The 21231-nt window shown below is 45.4% G+C and overlaps 1 protein-coding gene across 1 annotated transcript in view; it reads right to left on the reverse strand.

The window, feature by feature from the left end:
- LOC101596462 (CD2 associated protein) overlaps nucleotides 1-20064 on the reverse strand; it is a 100606-nt gene extending 80542 nt beyond the window's left edge. The window contains exon 1 of the mRNA XM_012951148.2: nucleotides 19980-20064. Coding sequence (XP_012806602.2) covers nucleotides 19980-19983 — 4 coding nt within the window. The 5' untranslated portion in view covers nucleotides 19984-20064. The remainder of the gene's footprint in view (nucleotides 1-19979) is intronic.
- Nucleotides 20065-21231: the final 1167 nt, after the last annotated feature.

The raw sequence follows: 21231 nt of genomic DNA on the forward strand, positions 1-21231 counted from the left end.
AACGAACACCAGATGTGTGTGCCCTTTGTGCACATGTGTGACCTTGTGTGCTTGCATCACTGCATCTGCAGAGTCAGACGTGAGTCCTTAGGCTTTGCAAACAAACACCTTAACCACTGAGCCATCTCTCCAGCCTCCTTTTTCTTTTTTTAAAACTTACTCATTTGTTGGTCTGGAGAGATGGCTCAGTGGTTAAAGTATTTGCCCGCAAAGCCCAATGACCTGAGTTTCATTCCCCAGTAATCACGTAAAGCTAGATGCACAAAGTGGGGCATGCACCTGGAGTGTGTTTGCAGTGACTAGAGGCCCTGGTGCACCCATTCTAGTTCATTTTCCCTTGCTCCCTCCCTCCTTCTCTTCTTCTTCTTCCCCTCTCCCCCCCTCCTTCTCTCCTTGCAAATAAATAAAGAAAGAGCAAACAAATACTGGCCAGGATGTGAGAAGAGAGAAGCCCCATTCACTGTTGGTGTAAAGACTAATCTCTACTGTCAGCTGGACTGGGTTGTCAAGCAAGCAAGAGGCACTCCTCTGGGATCAGGTCTGTGAGGGTATTCCCAGAAAGATAACTGAGTTAGACGTGTACAACAGTCACCTGCCTGTGCTTGGGACACAATGTCCAACCAGAAGCAGCTCATGGAGGAAAGGGGTTTATTTCCACTTACCGTTTTGGAGGGAATTTTCATCATGGCAGTGAAAGCAAGACAAGCTTGAGGAAGAAGCCTGGGTCACATCTCCACATCAGCAGGAAATAAGTAGTCTCTTTACTGTGCGTGGAGCTGGACTATGTCACACCAAAGCGCCCCCCCCCACGTAAAATCTTCCTCCAGCAAGGCTCCACCCACCACAGGCCTCACAACCGTACCAAATTACCACTAGCTGAGGACCAAGCAATCAAAACACATGAGCCTCTGGGGAAACATTTCATCCAAATTGAGATAGACTCTGTCAGGAGGCCCAGTTACCTACCCTGGACAGCTGTATTAACTGTGGCCTTCTGAGTGAAAGATGTTCTCCCCAAGCTGACATCAACCTCTCGCCCTTTGAGAGTCTTGTGAGGCATACCCCCCCTCTGATAAGAGATCCCAGGAGGCAGGAGGGAAAAGGAAAACTTAGGAATCCACTCAGCTACAGCTCCTAGCCACCACCATAGCTCAGGTACATGGGAAGATGCTAAAGAGACTTCCTTTGCCTTTAAAGAGCCCAGTGCACTCTCATGTGAAGATGCTAAAGAGACTTCCTTTGCCTTTAAACCTTTAAAGAGTCCAGTGTGCTCTCATGTGAAGATGCTAAAGAGACTTCCTTTGCCTTTAAACCTTTAAAGAGTCCAGTGCGCTCTCATGTGCCAGGGGGCTTTACATGGTGAGGGATCAGCAAGTTGCAGGTACGGCGGCCTGGATTCATCACAGTAAAGACAGCTGCCCCGCCTCATCAATTAGCCAAGTGGACAGCGATCTGAGACCTTGAGAACCCCCTCCAAGTCATCCTCTGTGCCCACTGCCCTGTTCTGACCACACCGGAGGCTGGTCAACCTACACACAGCTAAAGTTTAAGGAATGGACAGCACTGCTCTAGTTGCAAAGCTGGAGGCCAACTGGTCTATGCACGTCAGAAGCCTAAGGAATTCCACATGGGACACTTTGGGTCATACCACCCCATTCACCTAGGACTGTGAGTAGTCCTGCTACTGGTATCATCAATAGGACTGGGGGCAGTGGCCTCACAGGGCTGGAATTTGCTAGAAAAATAGCCATAGCTATGTTTTATATAGTCACAGAGGGCATAATTATGAGTATTATGTGCTTCTTATAGCCTTTTTTCTTTTTCCCATAGGTCAGGCTGGACACCCATGGGCCCCTATTTTAAGCCTGTTGTCCAGGTTCACTAATAAGTCAGACTGCTGAGTATGTCTCAACACCCAGATGGGTGTAGAAGATACAAGTCTATTAACACTCCCTGTCAACAGAACATACTGTATGTAATGGTGCAACGTGACTGGAAGGGTCACCCTGCTTTTCTAACAGTCTGTGTTCTAGTAAGCCACGTGGTAATGAGACATGCTCATGCTGTTGTGCAAATGCCACCAAGAGCCATGAGAGAAGTAAGACTCCCTGCCCTACCAGAGCCAGGGCACCTCGGCTCCTAACTAGATTTGTCTCCTGTTTGGAAGCTATAAAGCTTTTCCAGGGCTGCCACAGGGTTAGTACCAATGATGTAGAGATGAGTGATGTCTCGTAAAGTCACCTATAGAAGACATCAAAGGAGGGACTGAGATGGAAATAGCATAAGGAAATTTAAAAGCCCCTGCCCCAAAGTTATGTCCTGTACTGTAAAGACTTTTGTATTCCTATACTGCTTAGTCTTTTCTGCTGATGCTATAGTTTTTGTGCCGCGTCAAGGCCACGGTCTGTATTGCAGCTTCTGACCTGTACTGAAAACCATCTTATATTTCTTTTTAGCTCCAGAACACAGCTGCAGGCACCTCTCTGCTTCTTCAACTTTTGTTTTGTTTTCAAGGTAGGGTTGCACCCTAGCCAAGGCTGATCTTAAATTCACTATGTAGTCTCAAGGTAACCTAGAACTTAGGTCAATCCTCCTACCTCTGCCTCCTGAATGCTGGAATTAAAGGTGTATGCCACCATGACCAGCTTAATTAACTTTTTTTTGGGGGGGGGGGCTGGGTCGTTTTTGTTTTGTTTTTTTCGAGGTAGTGTCTCACTCTAGTCCAGGCTGACTTGGAATTCACTACCACTATGTAGTCTCAGGGTGGCCTCAAACTCAGTGATCCTCGTACCTCTGCCTTAAAGGCATGTGCCACCACACCCAGCTTAACTAACTATTCTTGACATTTTCTGTAAAATTTGCCTATTTCAGACTCAAGGTCTCTGGTACTAGGCCAGGGCTTTGAGTTCTAAGACTTAACAATAGGAAGACTAGTCCAAAGTAAGGTATATAAGCTCTGAACAACCAAGAACCAGGGTCCAGGCTTTGGAAGAGGTTCCCCTAGGCCCACGCTGGCATAAAAGTAAACTGATTCTCCACTCAGTCTCTGGTGCAGTTTCTGTGAGCCTCAGTTTCCCAGATCAGTCACCACACCTCACCTCCCCGTAAAGTGGGTAAGCCTTCTGGCAGCAGTCCACACAGAAATAAAGAGGTTCCAGGAAGAAGAGGCCCCTTTGGCCTCCCAGCTGGCTGAGTGCACTCATTGTTGCTGCTACCTTTCACTGACAGTGGAACCTAGTGTCCCTCGTCCAACAGGGACTGCAAATCAGCAGCTCTCCAGGAGACCCTTCAGGGGCAGACTGAGACCGTGGAGGCACCTGGCCTTGTGGACTGAGAGACCACTGGGGTCTTAGCACCTCCAGCATTCAGACAGGACAACACTGCTGGACTACCCAGTCCATACCATTTGAGCCAATCTTCAGATCCACCTTGTAATATACGTTCATTCTACTGGTCTATCCCTCTAGAAAACCCCAATAGAGTAAGAACATAAACTGATGGAGTCACTATGGAAATCAGTGTGGAAATACTTAAACCACTAAAAATAGACCTACCATATGGCCTAGCTATACCACTCAAAGAACTTTATACCCTACATCAAAGATCTTTACTTTGATCATCCATGTTTACTGCCCTCCTCACAATAGCAAGGAAACAGAACCAGCTTAGATGTCCATTGATGGAGGAGTGTATAATGAAAATATGATGCACATTAACACAATGAAGTTCTATTCAGACATAAAGAAAAATGAAGTTATCCACCCTGAGACTACACAGTGAACTCCAGGCCAGCCCTACATGAAAAGAAAAAGGAAGCAAAGAGGGGAAAAAGAAATGAGAAGCAGGAAAAGAGAAAGGAAAGGAAAATCAAGTTATGAAATTTGCAGAAATTAGATGGTACTAGAAAATATTATAGTAAGTGAGGCAAACCAGACACAAAAAGGCAAATGCCACATGTGGTCTCTCATCTGTGGACCTGAGCTTAAAACCTGTGTGTGTGTGTTCACATGGGAGTGCAAGTGCACAGACAGCAAGAAATTGAAAAGGGGGTAAAAAAAAAAAAAATCAAGCTTCAAGGGAGAGTACAGAAAAAGTAATAGAAAGTAACAGAAGTAATAGGAAAAGTCAAGGGGAGCAAACACTGGGGCAAGAGGGCGCCAGTGGGGAAGGGGAAGGTCAACCAAAATGAAGTTGGATCTAAGGAAAAAGAAAGAAATGTAAGGCACAAACAGTAGATAGAATAAACAAAAGAATCACCCAGGGCTGAATAAATGGCTTCACGGTTAAGGCGCTTTCCACTGGCTTACAAAGTCAAAGGACCCCAATTTAATTCCCTACCACATAAGCCAGATGCACAAAGTGGCGCATGCATCTGGAGATTATGCACAGTGGCTGAAGGCCATGGCATGCTCATTCTTTCTTCCTCTCCCTCTTTCTGTCACTTTCTCTATCTTAAATAAACATAAATACATATTTTAAAAAAAAAAAGGAAAATGGGCTGGAGAGTTAAGGCACTTGCCTGCAAAGTCTAAGGTCCCATGTTCCACTCTCCAGATTCCACCTAAGCCAGACACACAAAGGTAAGGCAAGTGCAAGGTTGTACATGCCCACTAGGTGGCACAAGCTTCTGGAGTTCGAATATAATGGCTGAGGCCCTGGCACAACAATTCTCTTGTTCTCTCTCTTGCTTTCTAAAATAATAATAATAAAAAAGAAACACTCCAATACTTAGCACATCAAAGAGACATTAAAGCATCAGCATCCCATTCACAATACTCAGCAAAAAGATTAATTACCTAGGAATAAATCAAACCAAAAGTTTGACTGATCTCTACAATGAAAACTTTAAGACACTAAAAAAAAAAAAAAAAAATTCAACAAAGACATCACATGATGGAAAGACTTTATTTACTCCTGGGTTGGCAAAATCAACACTGTTAAAAATGGTTGTGGTAGTTTGAATAGATGGCCCCCAATATATTCAGTTCTTTATCGTTTGTAGTTTGCATCTGCAGCCACCTGGCTGGAGGTGGTGTCACTGGGCGGATCTTAAGGTGTGGTGGTGGGTTTCAGATTTCAACCTAAAGATATGCAAAGTGTACCTGGCTGGAGTTCCTGAAGTGTGCTGTGGCTTTTGGCTTTTAGGCTTGTGCTTCTCTCTCTCTGCTTGGTCCTGTGAAGGCAGGCCAGCTTCTTCTGCCATTTATGGAACTTCCCCTGGATCTGTAGGCTTCAATATCCCTTCCTCCATAACTGTGTCTGGTCTGGAAGTTTATCTCAGCAAACCTGAACCTGACTGCTACAATGGTTATACTACCAAAAACAATCTTTAGATTCAATTAAGTTCCCACTGAAATTCCAGTGATGTTTCCTGATTAACCCAGGAATTTGTATGGAACCACAAAAGACTACGAATAGCCAAAACAATTTTAAGGTAAAAGAACACAGCAGGAGGTATAATAGCTGATCTCAAATTATACTATGGGGCAACAGTATATTACTGGCACCAAACCAGACATTCAGACCAAAGTAACAGAATAGAAGATCCAGGAATAAAGCCACAATGCTTTGGCCACCTAATATTTGACAAATAGGCCAAAATTATTTCATGGAAAAAAAGCTTATTCAACAAACAGTGCTGGCAAAACTGGATATGCATCTGACGAAGAATGAAGTTAGATCTACACCTCCTTCCTTGTACAAATATCAAGTCAAGAGTCTGGGAAGATAGTTCTGTGGTTAAAGGCACTTGCTTGCAGAGCCTGACAACCCACACTCAATTCCCCATACCAGAAGAGACAGCTTACAGAATGGAAGAAAATCTTTGCCACCTATACTTCAGAGAGGGGACTAACAACCAGATTTTACAATGAAGTTCATGCACACACATGCAAGTGCTTACTTACAAACATGCACGCACACATACACAAACCATACATGCACACAAATGTTTAAAACACACATATGAGGAATCGGACATGGTGGCACACACCTTTAATCCCAGCACTGTGGAGGCAGAGGTAGGAGGAATGCTAAGTTTGTGGCCATCCTAAGATTACATAGTGAATTCCAGGTCAGCCTGGGCTAGAGTGAGACACTACCTCAAAAAACAAAAACAAACAAAAGAAAACGACATTAAAAAATACATATGATCCCTGAATACGTCATGCACAAAAGACTGGCCGTTGTGGGACTTGCACCAAACACCCTCGGCCTCCCGCACACCACGGTCTGCAATCTACACTCTTGCCAAAGATGTTTCCACACCAGTATTATCGCGGCTTACAGTTCAAGCTGTCTTTTCCTCATGAGGCATATTGACAGTTATGTCATATTTTAGCATTTAAGCTGTGATGAACTGGGGCTGAAGAGATGCTCGGTGGTTAAGGTGCTTGCCTGCAAATCCTATTGACCTGGGTTCAATTCCCCAGAACCCACTAAAGCCAGATGCATGAAGTGGCGCATGAGTCTGGAGTTCATGTGCAGTGGCCAAAGGCCCTGGTGCGCCGATTTTCTCTCTCTCTCTCTCTCTCTCTCTCTCTCTCTCTCTCTCTCTCGCTCTCTCTTCATCCCTCCCTCCTTCTCTTCTTACTGTCTCTACTTGCAAATAAGTAAAAATAAAATAACCTATGAAAAAAAAAAATATATATATATATGAGATCCGACGTTGGCCAGGAGGTGATATTCACCGTCTATTCATGGCATCATTTTCTCCTACCATCATGGAGCTTCCCCTGGAGTCTGTAAGGCAAAATAAACTCTTTCCTCCCACAAGCTGCTCTTGGTCAGGTCTTTTCTGACAGCAAGCAAAGGTGACTGCAACACCATGTAAGCCAGATGCACAGGGTGACACGTGCATCTGGAGTTTGTGATTGGAAGTCCTGGCATGCCCATTCTCTCTCTACTCCCTACCCCATCTATCTCTCAAATAAATAAATATGAAATATTCTTAAAAGCATGTAAGGGCTGGAAAGATAGCTCAGCAGTTAAGATGATGCCTGCAAAGCCAAATGGACCTGCATTCAATTTCCCAGTACCCACATAAAGCCAGATGCACAAAGTGGCTGGAGAGATTGCTAAGATGTTACAGTGCTTTTCTGCAAAGTCAAAGGACTCAGGTTCAATTCCCCAGAACCCACATAAGCCCGATACACAAGGTGGCACATGCATCTGGAGTTTGTTTGCAGTGGCTGGAGGCACTGGTGCACCCATTCATTCTCTCTCTCACCTCCTGCAAATATTTTTTTTTAATTTAAAACTATATATGAAATGATTAAAAAAACAACACCAGTAACTGAATCAGAAAGTTAAGTGTCAAAGATGGGCTGATGGGAAAGATGAGTCACAGGTTAAGGTGCCTGCCTGGAAAGCCAAAGGACCCAAGTTTGATTCCCCAATACCCATGTGAGCCAGATGCATGTGGTGGCGCATGCATTTGGAGTTTATGGCTGGAGACCATGGCATGACCATGTTCTCTCTCTATCTACTTCTCTCAAATAAACAATTTAAAAAAAACAATTTTTAATAAGTGTCTAAAGGTACTTGCATAGTGTGGGAGACTACCATCATCAATTAAATTTAGATTTTGGGCTGGAGCAATGGTGCAGCACTTAAGGTGCTTATCCATAAAGCCTAGCAACCAAATTCGATTCTCTAGAACCCACATAAAGCACTACGAACAAACTCCACATGCATATGCTACTTTGTGCGTATGGCTTTATGTGGGTACTGAGGAATCCAGCCTGGGTTGTCAGGCTTTGCAAGCAAGTGCCTTTAACTGCTGAGCCATCTCTCCAGCTCTAGACATATTTTTTGAGGAAGACTGGACTCAGTACAAACAAATGGTAATTTGATGGATTTCTGGAGGCAGAATATAAATAGCATGACAGGGAGATATTCCTGAGACCAGAAAGTCTGAGGAACCACCATACTCCTTGTGGATTTTACCTACATGAATCCTACTGATCCTCACAGTGAACAAGAGCCAAGAAAGATCCCCTTGTGATTCTAGCAAGGAAAGAAAAAGTAACCACTATGAATTCCATGCAGTATTCTCTGTAACAAAGAACTACTCTCTGGGGGAAAACACAAGGCTTTATCCTACCAGGGATAAGCATTTCTCTGATTCCGGTCCCCTCAGCTTCCTGTTCCACTTGAGAATGTAGAGGGTTAGGAAAGACAAGGGAAGGTCACAATCCCAAAACACAGAACATGACACTGAGATTTATGGTGATAGGACATTTCTCCTCCCTACAGAATTTTATCATCACCCCAATAGGACTGCAATGTATCACAGATAAAAGAGCTGCAAAATGCAGATACTATCTGAGGCCACAGCCCAAGGGAACATACCAACTCAAAGACTGTGACTGCATTTAAGATTACAGAATACTCCCTTCCACCTCTTTTTCCCACTACAGCAATGGGTTACATACAGTTTAAAGAGATGCAAGATGAGGGCTGGAGAGATGGCTTAGCGGGTAAGCGTTTGCCTGTGAAGCCTAAGGACTCTGGTTCGAGGCTTGATTCCCCAGGACCCACATTAGCCAGATGCACAAGGGGGCACGCGCATCTGGGGAAGGATTGGGGGGGAGGACTAGTGGACACATGAAGGATCAAAGTCTAACAGAATTTGTTAAAGGTATCTTAAAAAGAGAAGTTATTCAACACAAAGCATGTGTAACACTGACCCACAATCTCTAGGTGGTATTTACTACATTTCTTTTTGTTTTTACTGTTCACTCTGGTTGTCTATTTTGGAATGGGGTCTCAGGAGGTTAACTCGGGCTCATCTTCTAGGCTGTCTGAGTAGCTGAATTTCACAGGTGTGAGCATCAGTGCGCCCAGCTAGGTTTCTCTGTTTTTACACACTTCAGTAGCTGTGGTGTTTGAAAGTAAAATGCCCCCACCAGGCCCTGCCTCACGTGCTTATGATTAAGTTTCCTACTAAGTCCCCAGCTGATGGAGCCTTGCTGGAAGAGCCAGAATGGCCTTTGGGGTGGAGTAGTCAGGGCAGTCATCTGAGCCAGTGGGCTCGGGTCTCCTCTTGGCGGCCCCCACGGCTGCTGTGTGAAGGAGAAGCTGCCCTCGAAACCGCAAGCCTCAAATAAATCTCTCCTCTCCTCACATCAGCTGCTTCTGGACATTTGGTCCAGCAATGGCAAGGTAACAGTAGCCATTTCAACCTTTTACTTGCTTAGTTTAACTCACTAGTCTTTTTTTCTTCAAAATGTTTTGAGCGCCGGGTGTGGTGGCACACTCCTTTAGTCCCAGCACCAGGGAGGCATATGTAGGAGGATTGCTGTGAGTTCAAGGCCACCCTGAGACTCCATAGTGAAGTCCAGGTCAGCCTGAGCTTTTAAAAAAAAAAAAAAAAAAGTTTTAAGAAGGCATGCTTTAAAATCAGACCAAAGAAAGTCTGACCCTCCTCCACATCCTACCTGACCTTGAGTGAACAACCATCTCTGTTTCTAAAGACGGGGAGTAATGCTAGCTTACGGTACACAATGTTCTTACAGGGACTCAGAGAGCAGGGCAAAGCCTACTATAGGAAGCATTCTTAAATGTGAACATCAGCAATATCAGATAAAGAGAAATTCTAAACCCAGCAATAAATGAAAATTTGCAATACAAGTTCACTCAATTTCTAAGTAATCTTTTTTGTTGGTAGTGTTTTGATTTTTTGTTGTTGTTGTTTGTTTTTCAAAGTAGGTCTCACTCCAGCCCAGGCTGACCTGGAATTCACTATGGCAATCCTCCTACCTCTGCCTCCCTGAGTGCTGGAATTAAAAGGTGTGCACCACCGCGCCCAGCTATTTATAAATTTTGTCTTGCTTTTCCTCTTAGCATTATGGTAAGCATCGGCTGCATAGTGTTACAGGTGAGAAGTGGGCCATGACTGGGTGCCATTCTTGGCCCAAGGAGGAAGGCAGTGAGAGGAGATGGAGGTTATGTTAAGAGAACTTGGGCTCTGGGGCAGAAAAGCCAGAAGTTCTCACAATCTATTGTGGGATATTAGTGAAGACACTGACTCTCTGAGCATCCCATTTCCATCTGAGAAATGGAGATAGAAAGCTACTTCCCTAGGATGTGTGAAGATTGATAGAGCTAATTTACACAGAAAAGTACCCACTGGTTTGGGAGGCAGAAAGGAAATACAATTTCTAAGTAATCTTTAAAAATAGTTGCACAGGTCATAGTGCACACCTTTAGTCCCAGCACTCAGACAGAATGATTGCCATGAGTTCAAGGCCAGCCTGGGGCTACAGAGCGAGTTCCAGGTCAGCCTAGAGGAAGAGTGAGACAGTCTCAAACAAAATAAAAAATAAAGTTAAACAAACAGGGCTGGAGAAATGGCTCAGCGGTTATAGGAACTGATTCCCCAGTATCGACATAAAACCAGATGCATAAAATCAGCAAGACCCTACCTCAAAAAAAGTTATATAAACAAATATAAAACACCCGTAACAGCAGATAGAGGAATAAAACAATTTTGTAATTCCTAATCATCTGAGGAAAAATTATTAACGTAAATATGACTGATTAAAAAGAATTGTTAGGGGCCAGGGAGATGAGCTCATTTGGTGAAGTGTTTGCCTCATAAGCATGAGTGCCTAAGTTCCCATCCAGGCCTTGCTGGCTAGCTCATCTGGCCAAGTCAGTGAGCTCCACATTCAGTGAGGGACTGTCTCACACAGTAAGGTTAAGAGCAGCTGAGGAAGATACCCAACACAGACCTCTGGCACGCACGTGGCATACACACACACACACACACACACACACACACACACACTCTCTCTCTCTCTCTCTCTCTCTCTCTCTCTCTCTCTCTCTCCCTCCCTCCCTCCCTCCCTCCCTCCCTCCCTCCCTCGGTTTGATTCCCCAGTACCCACGTAAAGCCAAATACACAAAGTGGTACATGCATCTAGAGTTCATTTGCAGAGGCTGGAAGCAGTGGCATGCTCATTCTCTGTCTCTTTTCTCTCTACCTCTCTCTCAGCTTTCAAATAAGTAAATATTTTAAAAAGGGGGGGGAGAAGCCCACAGGGCATGGTGGCACATGCTTTAATCCCAGCACTCAGGAGGCAGAGGTAGGAGGATCACCTTGAGTTTGAAGACAGCCTGAAATGACATAGTGAATTTCAGGTCATCCTGGGCTAGAGCAAAACATTATCTCAGGGGACAGGAAGAAGTCCTAAGGTTATTCAGGATCACTTATGCCATATTCATAAATTCAACTACTAATGTTGACTACTAGTACAATTTCAAAACAGACAATACAGTTTAAAGTTCAGAACTTGACATCTTGTCAATATTACTGTCTGACTCCTCCTAAACAATTACAGTAAGTAAACTTGTATTCCTGAGTACATGTAGTTATCTTCTATTTCTCAATAAAAAGAGGAGGGGACTAGAGAGTTGGCTTAGCAGTTATGGTGCTTGCCTGGGAGGGCTAAGGACCCAGGTTTGATTCCCCAGTACCCACAAAAGTCAGAAAGATGCACCAGGTGGCGCATGCATCAATTTGCAGTGGCTGAAGGCCCAGGAGCAGTGCCCATTCTCTCTGCCTCTTTCTCACTTTCTCTCTCCAATAAATAATAAAATATATATATATTTTTTAAACGAACCTAATCCAGTTTCATTTCCTTGAGGCTCAGTCTTTTGAGACCTACCATCAAAGCCTATTTCCTCTCTTTTCCCCTAGGGTGCCAACGTGAACTTCTACCTACTGCCTGCTGCCAACCATGACTCCCACACCAAGCTGACCTGCTCCACTTAGCTTTCCACACCCTGCAATTTGCCACAAGTATCTCTGGCGCTGGCATGCTGACTACAGGCAAGTATAGATCTCCATCCGGTTTTCTCAACTCATGGCCCATCTCATCCGGGAAGACATACTACCTAGATGCTGAGATTGACTCGGTACATAAACCCTACCTGCACTGAATCTGTGCAGTTGTTACACTTCCAACAAGTACAATTTCACGATTACCCATTATTAGGGTTTATTAACCCTTTCTTCTCTGAAGGCAACTCTGACAACCTTCAGACCTTTCACCACTTGCCTCACAGCTTACAAATTTACACCCCTGCTCCATAATCAAACGTCCAGAATCACTGCAGCCCTTACTCAGTCTTCATTCCCTAACACAGTACCACTTCACATACATGAGAAAATTAAAGTTTTATCATACTCAAAATACATTTAATGGTAATGGATGAAATTTCATCTCAGAAGAGGAAAATAATCAAAGATTGGATTCTACATATAAATAAAAGGGAGAGAGTTTTTAGTTGACAATATGACATGAACCAAAAAGACTCCATGTTTTATAATTTTATTTCAAATGCTTTAAAAATTAGATCTCGGGCTGGAGAGATGGCTTAGTGGTTAAGCGCTCGCCTATGAAGCCTATGGACCCCGGTTCGAGGCTTGGTTCCCCAGGTCCCACGTTAGCCAGATGCACAAGGGGGCGCACGCATCTGGAGTTCGTTTGCAGTGGCTGGAAGCCCTGGCGCGCCCATTCTCTCTCTCTCCCTCTATCTGTCTTTCTCTCTGTGTCTGTTACTCTCAAATAAATAAATAAAAAATATTTTTTAAAAAATTAGATTTCATTAGCCAAGCATGGTGGCATACACCTGTAATACCAGCCCAGAAGGTAATGGTATGAGGATTAGAAATTCAAGGTCATCCTGGGTTACAAAATCCAAAGCTACCCTGAGCTACCTGAGAGAGACCCTGTCTCAAAAAGCTAAATAAACAAACTTTTAAAAACACAAATTGAAAGCCGGGCGTGGTAGCACACGCCTTTAATCCCAGCACTCAGGAGGCAGAGGTAGGAGGATTGCCGTGAGTTCCCGTGAGGCCACCCTGAGACTCCATAGTAAATTCCAGGTCAGCCTGGGCTAGAGTGAGACCCTACCTTGAAAAACCAAAATAATAACAACAATAAAAACACAAATTGTATCTTAGTAAATGACTGTAACTTCATTTGTTTTTCAAGGTAGGGCTTTACTCTAGCCCAGGCTGACCTGGAATTCACTATGTCATCTCAAGGCGGACCCTTTATGGTGATCCTCCCACCTTTGCCTCCCAAGTGCTGGGATTAAAGGCGTGTGACACCATGCCTGGCTTTGTAACATCATTTTGACTCTGCAAACCCCTCATAAACTTATGAGACTCTGGGCTAGAGAGATGGCCCAGTGGTTATGGCATTTGCCTGTGACGTCTAAGGACCCAGTTCCAATTCCCAAGTACCCATGTAAACCAGATGTGCAAAGTGACTTATGAGTCTGGGGTTCAATTACAGTGGCTAGAGGCACTGGTGCAGTTATTCTCTCTCCCTCCCCTCCAAATACATATATAAATAATTTTTTTAGAGAGTCATAGAGCTGGGTGTGGTGGCGCACACCTTTAATCCCAGCACTCAGGAGGCAGAGGTAAGAGGATCACCATGAGTTTGAGGCCACCCTGAGATGACATAGTGAATTCCAGCTCAGCCTGGGCTAGAGTGAGACCCTATCTCAAAAAAGAAAGGGAGGGCTGCAAAAATGGCTTAGTGGTTAAGGCATTTGCCTACAAAGCCAAGGACCCAGGTTCGATTCCCCAGGACCAACATAAACCAGATGCACAAGGGGGTGCATGCATCTGGAGTTTGTTTGCAGTGGCTGGAGGCCCTGGCACATGCGCCCATTCTCACTTTCTGTCTATCTGCTTCTTTCTCTTCCTCTCTCTCAAATAAATAAGCATATAAATAAATAAAGTATTTTTTAAAAAGAAAAAGTAAGAAAAAAGGAGTCATGGGGCTGGAGAGATGACTCAGCAGTTAAGATGCTTGCCTGTAATGCCTACTAACCAAAGTTTGATTCCCCAGTACCCATGTAAAAAAAAAAAAAAGCCGGGCATGATGGTGCATGCCTTTAATCCCAGCACTTGGGAGGCGGAGGCGGAGGCGGAGGCGGAGGCGGAGGCGGAGGCGGAGGCGGAGGCAGGAGGATCACTGTGAGCTCAAGGCCACCCTGAGACTACATAGTTAATTCCAGGTCAGCCTTGGCCAGAGAGAGACCCCCGGGGGGGGGGGGGGGGGGGAAGAGTCCTATGGCTCAGCCTGGAGTACATGCCTTCAATCCTAGCATTCAGGAGGCAGAGGTAGGAGGATAACCATGAGTTTAAGGGCAGCCTAAGTTCCAGGTCAGTTTGGGCTGGAATGGAAAGCAAACCTCAAAAAAAAAAAAAAAAAAAACATTCTGAGATTGAAAGGTGGGCCACTAGCAGGCAGTTTCTACTTATGCATACTCATCTACATGAATGACGTTTTATTTACTACGTAAAATACAGAAATTGGGACTGGAAAGATGCTCAGTGGTTACAAGTGCTTGCTGTCCAAGGCTAGCAAAACCTATGTAAAGCTGTACCCAAGCAGTGAATGGGTCTGTAATCGCATACACCTAAGGCAATGGGAGACGGTCAGAAGATTCCCAAAGCTTGGAGACCAGCTAGTCTGGCATTCACAACAGCAAGCAAGAGCAATCTGTCTCAAACAGGGAGGAAAACAGGAACAAACAACGCAAGATGGTCCTCTAACCCGCATGGGCACCAAACACACACCCCCTACATAAATACCCGCAACACACACACAAAGAAATTGTTCACTACAGAAGTCCACGTACCATTTAAACCAACTGCAAATTTGCTATTGAAACACTGCAATCAGACATGGTACCACACACCTGTAACCACAGCACTCATAAGGTTGAGGCAGAAGGATCACTGGGAGTTCAAGACTAATCTAGAACTACATATCAGAACACTTTCTTAGCGGGCATGGTGGTACAGGCCATTAATCCCAGCACTAGAGAGGCAGAGGAAAGAAGACTGTTGTCGGTTCAAAGCTTGCCTGGGACTACAGCCTGAGCCACAGTGGAACCCTACCTCAGCAAAAAAAAAAAAGGTCAGCAGTTGAGGCACTTGCCTTCAAGGCCAAAGGACCCACATCTGGAGTTTGTCTGCAGTGGCTAGAGGCCCTGCCACACCCATATTCTCCCTTCCCCACCTTCACTCTCAAATAAATAAATACTAAAAAAAAAAAAAAAAAAAACAACTCTTGAAGAAACAATACAGGGCTGGAGAGATGGCTTAGTATTTATATATTTTGGGTTTTGTGGGTTTTTTTTTTTTTTGTTTTTTGGTTTGTTTGTTTTTTTTTTTTGTTTTTTTTTTTTTGGTTTTTCAAGGTAGAGTCTTGCTCTAGCCCAGGCTGATATGGAATTCACTACATAGTCTCAGAAGGGCCTCGAACTCACAGTGATCCTCCTGCCTCCCAAGTGCTGGGATCAAAGGCATGTGCACCCACAGTCTCATTTAGCCCAAGCTAGCCTTAAACCTGCTGTGTCAAAGCTCACCTTGAATTTCTGATCGCTCTGTCTCAAGTGTTGCCATTACAAACCTGGGCGTCTGAGTCCTTCCTAACTCACTAGCTGCACCCGCTAATGTAGAACCATCGCCTAGCAGTCTTCATGCTGAAGGACGATAGAACAGCAAGCTCCTTTTAGGCAGTTTCACTTAGGGATTGAGGCCCAGAGAGAACCAGGAGATGGCCCCCACGACACCTCACCCAAACACAAGAACACAACTTTTGGTAGAAATGGAACTCATGTGTCTGATCACGACTGGTCCAGTCTAGTGTGCTACCTGGATGGATGAGGCCCAAATGGGCTACCTCAGGTGGGCTGGTGCCCTCCAAATCTACAAAACAACCAGGTCTTCCCCTTCAATACAAAGGCTGCTGTCTTCTTCCTGCTGCTAGCTCCACTCAACTCAACTTTGCTTTTGGGCTCTGCCTATCTCTTTTTGCTTAGGCCAGGCATGTATATGTGAATCTTGCTTTCCCCTCATCCAGCCTGGCTGGGTGGGGAGAAGAGCATAATAGAGTTTCTTGGTCTGGGAGAAATTTTCTACTTGCCTGTGCTTTATACTTTGGGGTAACTTTTCACATTGATTACATGCATGATTTTCCTCTAGTCTCTGAATCTACCACATGTGTATTTCCCTTACACTCTAGATCTACCACTTGGGTTCTCTAACTCCAGGCCTGCTACCTATGTGATTTCCTTAAACTTGGGATAACCATGAGTGTAACTACCTACATTAGTCGTTTCTCCTCTGAATTCCTTAGTCTCACTGCTTTGATATTTTCTCTCTGCTATTCTTCCTTAAGTCACCATTTGCTCTTTAACTTTCATCCCTGAGGAAAGCACATGGCAGTTGCCATGTGTGTTCCTTCAAAATCTCCCTACAGAAGTTCCTTAAAAACCTCCATTTTTCTCAAATGAACCTTATGAACTATACACTGTTCTCCGCCTAAGTGCATGTTTCCTACTTTCCATGTGTTTTTGACTCTACTCTCGCCTCCCCAGACCCCACCCTCCCTTTAAATAAACCCCACAATTTGTGATTTCTCCCTAAACTTAATTCATAATTTATCCTTCCTTATTCTTTACCAATTCTTTATTAAAGGTAGGACAGAACCCAAACTTGGGGGTTCATAAATCTGGGGAAACTCCCTCCTGAACCCCCAAATCATGCATCAATATTGATTTGGGTTTTTAACTTTTTTTTTGTTTCATTTTTCTAAGGTAGGGTCTCACTCTAGCCCAGGCTAACCTGACCTGGAATTCACTATGTAGCCTCTGCCTCTGCCTCCCAAGTGCGGGAATTAAAAGATGAGCACCACCATGCCCAGCATTTTTTTAAACTTTTTATTGACAACCTCCATATATATAATATACAAACTCATAATCTCCCACACACTTCCCTTTTCCCCATCCCATATTCTACCTCCACCAAATCCCTTCTTTTTTTTTTTTTCATTTTCATTTTTTGGTTTTGTGTTTGGTTTTTTGTACAATTTGTCTGTCTGTTTGTTTTGAGGGAGGGTCTCACTCTAGCCCAGGCTCACCTGGAATTCACTGTGTATTCTCAGGCTGGCCTAGAACTCAGCGATCCTACCTCGGTCTTCCCAGTGCTGGGATTAAAGATGTGCGTCACCATGTACAGCTGAATTCCTTCTTTCCAATTATTCTCTTTTTCTATTTTTGATGTCAACATTTTTCCCCTTTTATTATGCAGGTTTTGTAAGGTCATGGATAAGGTAACCACTTTGTGTCTGGTAGACAGTGTTGCAAAGTACTCCTCACCTTACATATTAATTTCAAAACAAAGAAATGTAAGCTTTATTTGCATTTTGTGACAAATTAGGTAAAATACCATGTCAATAGTTTAGGCTTCGTAGGAAATACAGACAGGCTAGCCAGGTGTGTCGGTTCACTCCTATAATCTCTGCACCCAGAAGACGGAAGCAAAACGAATACTGAGTTCAAGACCAACCTGGGCTACAGTGAGGTCCAAGCCAGTCCGGACTTTCGAAGTTAGAAACTTGTGGCAAATAAATAAATAGTAAAGAAAAAGAAAAACAGCTGATAACAAAACCAAGCAAATGAGAATACTGAAACAGAAGCTTTCTGTTTTTTTGGTTTTTCTATTTTCAACGCTCTAGCCCAGGCTGGCCCAGACTTTACTATGTAGTCTCAGGGTGGTCTCAAACTCATGGGGCTCCTCCTACCTCAGCCTCCCAAGTGCCACCAGGTGTATGCCACCACATCTGGCTAGCTCTTCAAAAAGCAATTTTTTTTTTAGTATAGACAGTGGAATTTTCTTTTATTTGTTTGAGAATAAATGAGCACACCAAGGCCTCCAGCCACTGCTAAGGAACTCCAGATGTATGTGCCATTCTGTGCATCTGGCTTTACATGACCCTTCAGGAAATCAAACCAGAGTCCTTTGGCTTCACAGGCAAGCAAGCACCTTAGCTGCCGAGCCATCTCTCCAGCCCTCAGAAACCCTTTTAAATCAACTTGAGAGTTTTAATATTATATGACCCATGAATTTTAAGTATGTACTCGTATGGAAATGGTACACAAATACTTTACAAAATATAATGATAAATACTCCAAGTAACAAAACACATCTTTCCTGCTCAAGGTGACTATACACTAAACATTGAACCAAGATGCAACTCACCAGAACAAAACAAGTCAAACTCTGGCCAATGGAAATAGTAATAAGATAGCTGTATCAGTATTCACTGATTTGTCTCGAGAGAGGACCTCGCGTCAGAGGCCTACTGATTTTCCCCCTATGCAAAAATGACAAATTTAAATATGACCTTCACAGTTCAAGAAAACAATGAGAAAAAGGAAGGTGAAAGCAGGCACTCATCAATTACAAGCCCAGCAAATAGCAAACAGGAAAAAAAATTATCTTTGCACAAAGCAAAGGAATGGTTTCATCACTTGGATCAACAGTTCTATAAAAGATCGAACAGATTTTTTTTTTGAAATGTTTTATTTATTTGCAAGCAGAGAGGGAAAGAGAGGGAGGGAAGGATGAATGGTCACACCAGTGTCTCCAGCCACTGTAAACAAACTCTAGATGCATGCACCAGTATGTGCATCTGGCTGTATGTGGTTACTGGGGAATCGAATCCAGGACATCAGGCTTTGCAAGCAAGCCTCTTTAATAGCTGAGCCATCTCTTCTGCCCTTCAAAGACTTAAGGCATTCCAGCAATTGAAAGTCACAAATGATGTCTCTAGACCACCATAAGACGTGTAATTACGTTCTACATCCTTACTTAAGACAGGTAAGAACTATATACTTAATTTTAGTATGCTTTTCTTCCCAATCAGTTAAACTAGCTTTATAATTTTATGCTTAGACTAAGCTCACAATTACCCTGTAAGCTCAGCTAATCAATTGGAAAGAATTCCTTTCCAAGTCTCAAACAGCAAAATGTTTGACTCTTGCTCAATTGAAGATCACTCGTAGCACAAGAGGCTGGCGAAAACAGGAGGGGAAACAACACAAAATTAGCAACTCCAAGGAAATGGAACAGTTAAGTATCTATAAAAAGGAGCTGAAAGCATCCCCCACAAAACCAAGTGTGGGCACAGGGTGCCACATCAGCAGAACTGTTTTTGTGGCGCTCCTAAGTCATTTGTTAGTTTCATGAATTATTAATTTCGATAATGGTCTGTTGATATGAAGGCAGTACCAACTCTCAACGGAAACATGTGATAATTGTCCTCCGGATTTATCCCACAAAACCAAACTCGGCTTGGCTCTTAAAACTCTGCCTTATGGCGGCACAAATTTAATTTCAAAAACAAAAAACTATTGTCTTTTTTTAAATTGCTTTTATTTTTTTTTTTAGCCGATTGAAGGAGTCGGTGCCCAGCCCACGCTGAAGATTGTTATCGAAAGAATTGTTTCGCCAAATTAACAAACCCTCCTTTTCAAACCTAGCCGCATGCATCAAACACATGCAGCTTTCTCTGAACTCACAACAAAACCTGAGAACACACAGAAAACAACGTGGAGGTGGCCTTGAACTTTTTTTTTTCCCCCTGTCTGACTGTCTGTCTGTCTGTCTGTCTGTCTCTCTAGTCCAGCAAGGGAAGTCTTAACTCCAAACAGGAAACTACCCCTGCAAGGGCAGCATGGTGACTCCGAAGCAAAACCCAAAAGGGCAGCCCTGGGGAGGAGATCCGGGTTGAAAAGTGCCAACCACACTTGCTTGGGGAAGAACCCGTGGAAAACAAACCCGTGCCCGGTGGCGTCCCCTCGCAACTTTCCGCAGGAAGAACAAACCCATCTCTCGACCCACGGAGGTCGGGCGTCCGCAGTGGGGGACGGTGGGGGGACGGGGGGGGGGGGGACGCAGAGATCTCGATCCTTCGGGTCCGTACACGTCCAAACGCACGCCAAGTCCCCGCGGCAAAAGCGCGGCTACTTGGTGGAGTTTTCGGTCGCACCCCTCCCCGCCCCCCACGGCCGAGGGAGGCAGGGGGCCGGGGTGCGGAGGGCCCGCCGGAGGTGAGGGGGGGGCGGCCCCCGGGGAAGGGGGTCGGGGAGGGTCTTACCCATGCTTGGGGGTCCGGCGGGGACAGCCCGGCGCCCGCCCAGGTGCTCCGGGGCTCGCTCGCTCGCGCAGGCGGCGGGAGGCGGGGTCCCCTGCGGCGCTCAGGCCGGCCGGCGAGGCGCCTCCATCGGCCGCCCGCTCAGCCAAGGGAGACTCGGGAGTCCGCGCCACGGCCAGGCGGCGGTCACTCGGTGGTCTCTCCCGCGCCCAACACCCTCCAGACCTGACCGCTTCCGGGGCGGAGGCGGTGTGGGGCGGGGGGTGGGGGGGGGAAATCCACCGACCAGCCCGGCGCGCGCCCCCTCCTCGCCTGACCGCGACACCCAAAGTTAGAAACCCCGAGAGAAACTGGGAAAAGTGTGGGGGGAAAGCTCAGCCCGGCACCGGGCAAGTCTCGCGAGAACTGCGTCGGGCTCCGCCCACCCAGCCCCTCCCTCCTCCGCGCGCTCCCGCCTCCCCGGCCGCCCAGGCGGCTGCCAGGTGCGGTGACGTCACGGCGCGGGGGCGGGCTGCGCCCCGCCCTCGCCCAGGTGCAGCGACTGTGGAGTTCCCGCCCCGCCCAAGTCGGCCCGGAGACCCGGATGGACGCCGGTGTCCGCGAGCAGTCTGCGGGCGAGCTGGAGGGAGAAGAGGCGGCGGGAAGAAAGGAGAGAGATCGAGGGAGAGCGGCTGCGGTGGGGTCCCCGCGGTGGACTGCCAACTTCCTTTGACCTCTGAGCCACCCTTACGGCCCTCCGCCTACTTCCTTGTGGGGCGGAAGCATCTGCTCTTACTTTATTTCTTTCCAAAGGAAAAAAAAAAAAGGGCCTGGACAGATGCCTTAGCGGTTAAGGAACTTGCCTGCGAAACCTAAGAACCCGGGTTCGAGTCCACAGTACCCACGTAAAGCCAGATGCACAAGGTGGCGCATGCAGTTGGAGTTCCTTGGCAGTGTGGTTGGAGGCACTGCACGCGCTCGCCCGCTCTCTCTCTCCTTGCAAATAAATAAATATATATTTTAATTGATACTTTTAGGCCTGGAGAGATGGCTTAGCGGTTAAGGCATTTACCTGCAAAACCAAAGGACCTCGGTTCAATTCCCCAGGACCCACGTAAGCCAGATGCACAAGTTGGTGCATGCATCTGGAGTTCATCTGCAGTGGCTAGAGGCCCTGGCACACCCATCCCCTCTCTCTGCCTCCTCTCTCTCTTAAATAATTCAAATAATTAATATTTTTATTTCTGTGAGAGAATGAATGGGGTGGGATGGGGCT

Source organism: Jaculus jaculus, chromosome 8, assembly GCF_020740685.1.
Source record: "Jaculus jaculus isolate mJacJac1 chromosome 8, mJacJac1.mat.Y.cur, whole genome shotgun sequence".
NCBI lineage: Eukaryota > Metazoa > Chordata > Mammalia > Rodentia > Dipodidae > Jaculus > Jaculus jaculus.